The sequence below is a fragment of the Buceros rhinoceros genome, unplaced genomic scaffold, assembly GCF_000710305.1.
Source record: "Buceros rhinoceros silvestris isolate BGI_N320 unplaced genomic scaffold, ASM71030v1 scaffold34771, whole genome shotgun sequence".
In the NCBI taxonomy this organism is placed as follows: domain Eukaryota; kingdom Metazoa; phylum Chordata; class Aves; order Bucerotiformes; family Bucerotidae; genus Buceros; species Buceros rhinoceros.
In genome coordinates, this window is record NW_010396733.1 from 947 (window position 1) to 2,319 (window position 1,373).

The 1,373-nt window shown below is 59.9% G+C and overlaps 1 protein-coding gene across 1 annotated transcript in view; it reads right to left on the reverse strand.

Annotated features, from left to right (window-relative positions):
• LOC104502063 (proactivator polypeptide-like) overlaps window positions 1-1,373 on the reverse strand; it is a gene marked incomplete at its 3' end in the record, with an annotated part of 6,314 nt that overhangs the window by 825 nt on the left and 4,116 nt on the right. The window contains exons 3-6 of the mRNA XM_010145977.1: window positions 1,166-1,243; window positions 959-1,084; window positions 565-753; window positions 131-274 (exon numbers count right to left, since the gene is read on the reverse strand). Of these exons, the coding sequence (XP_010144279.1) occupies window positions 131-274; window positions 565-753; window positions 959-1,084; window positions 1,166-1,243 (537 nt within the window). The remainder of the gene's footprint in view (window positions 1-130; window positions 275-564; window positions 754-958; window positions 1,085-1,165; window positions 1,244-1,373) is intronic.

Genomic DNA, 1,373 nt, shown 5'->3' on the forward strand with positions numbered 1-1,373 from the left:
CCGGAGAGTGGCCACCCCGCTACCCTGCCCGCACCCCCAGCCCCCAGGGGAGGTCCTGGGAAGCAGGAGGCTGCAAAAGATGCTCCTGCGTGGCAGTGACATCAAGGAAGAGGGAGGCCAACCCCCTTACCTGCTGTGCCAGGTCGGGTGCCAGACCCTCACACATCCGCCCACCATGGGCCACCAGCGTCTGCGTGAAGGCAGAGCTGGTCCCCAGCTCCAGCTGCACAGCGGACACCCGCTGCAGGCAGACCCCGCACACCTCTTCCATCTCCTGTGAGACAACACAGGCAGGGAGCATCAGGGACAACGTACAATATAAGACCAAGTGCCCCCAATGCCTTCATTTGCAAGGCTGGCATTTAAATGCTGGTTGCAATCTGAGGCACATTTTTGGCCAGCATCTCTTCAGTCCCCTCACCTCATCCCAGCCCCATCTGACCCCCGGTCAGATGCCATTTCAGATTGGTGGTAATTCTATTTTTTTTAAATTATTGTTAACTAGGTGGTTCTCGCCCTCGAGCAGCATCAGTGGTCTTCTCGCCTGTGCCACGGTACCTGGGCCTCACCACGGGGCAGGTCCTGAGGATGTAGCAGGAGAGGCACGTTGGCGATGAAGGGGGCAACCAGGTCAGCGAAGTCCTGAGCGGGGCTCACGGGGCCCAGAGGTGTCTCCTGAAACTTCAGGGCCCCCGTGGAGCTCTCCCGGGGCTGGCAGAGCTTGATGGTCCCGCACACCACCTTTGGGTTTGACTGAGGGAGCAGGGAGGTGGGGGCTTAGGGCTGTGTCTGCCCCATCACCCTGCTCCCCACCCCATTCCTTGGTCGTCTCCACCCCCATCTCCATCTCACAGAGGTTTTGTCCCAAGCTCCCAGAGCCTCCCGTGCCCTGCGAGTGCCCAAGACATCCCACACCATGGAGAAATGCATGTCCAAAGGGGTCTTCCCTGCCAGTTACCAGCGCTTGCTTGCCCAGCTGGGTGAGGATGAGGATGCCTGTGTCCACCATCCTCTTGCACTTGACAGACCAGTCCTGGAAGGGCAGGTACTGGCATTTCTTATCCAAGAAGCGTCGCAGCTTTTCCTAGGTGTTAAGGGGAGAGCTCAGGGTTGGGCTGTCCCCATAGTGGAGAGGGGGACACACACTCCCCCAGCCATGACCCACCTCAGTGCAGTTGTCCTGCAGGATCTTGCCCACCGCCGAGACCGCCACCTGGCACAGGTGACACGGGATCCTCTTCTGCTGAGAAAGGGCACACATCAGGATGATGCCACAGCACCTGGACCTCCCCGCTTCCTCCCCAAATCCCAACCTTTCATCCCAAAAGCACCCCCCCAAGGGGCATTTGGGAGTATCCCGGGGTACCCACCCC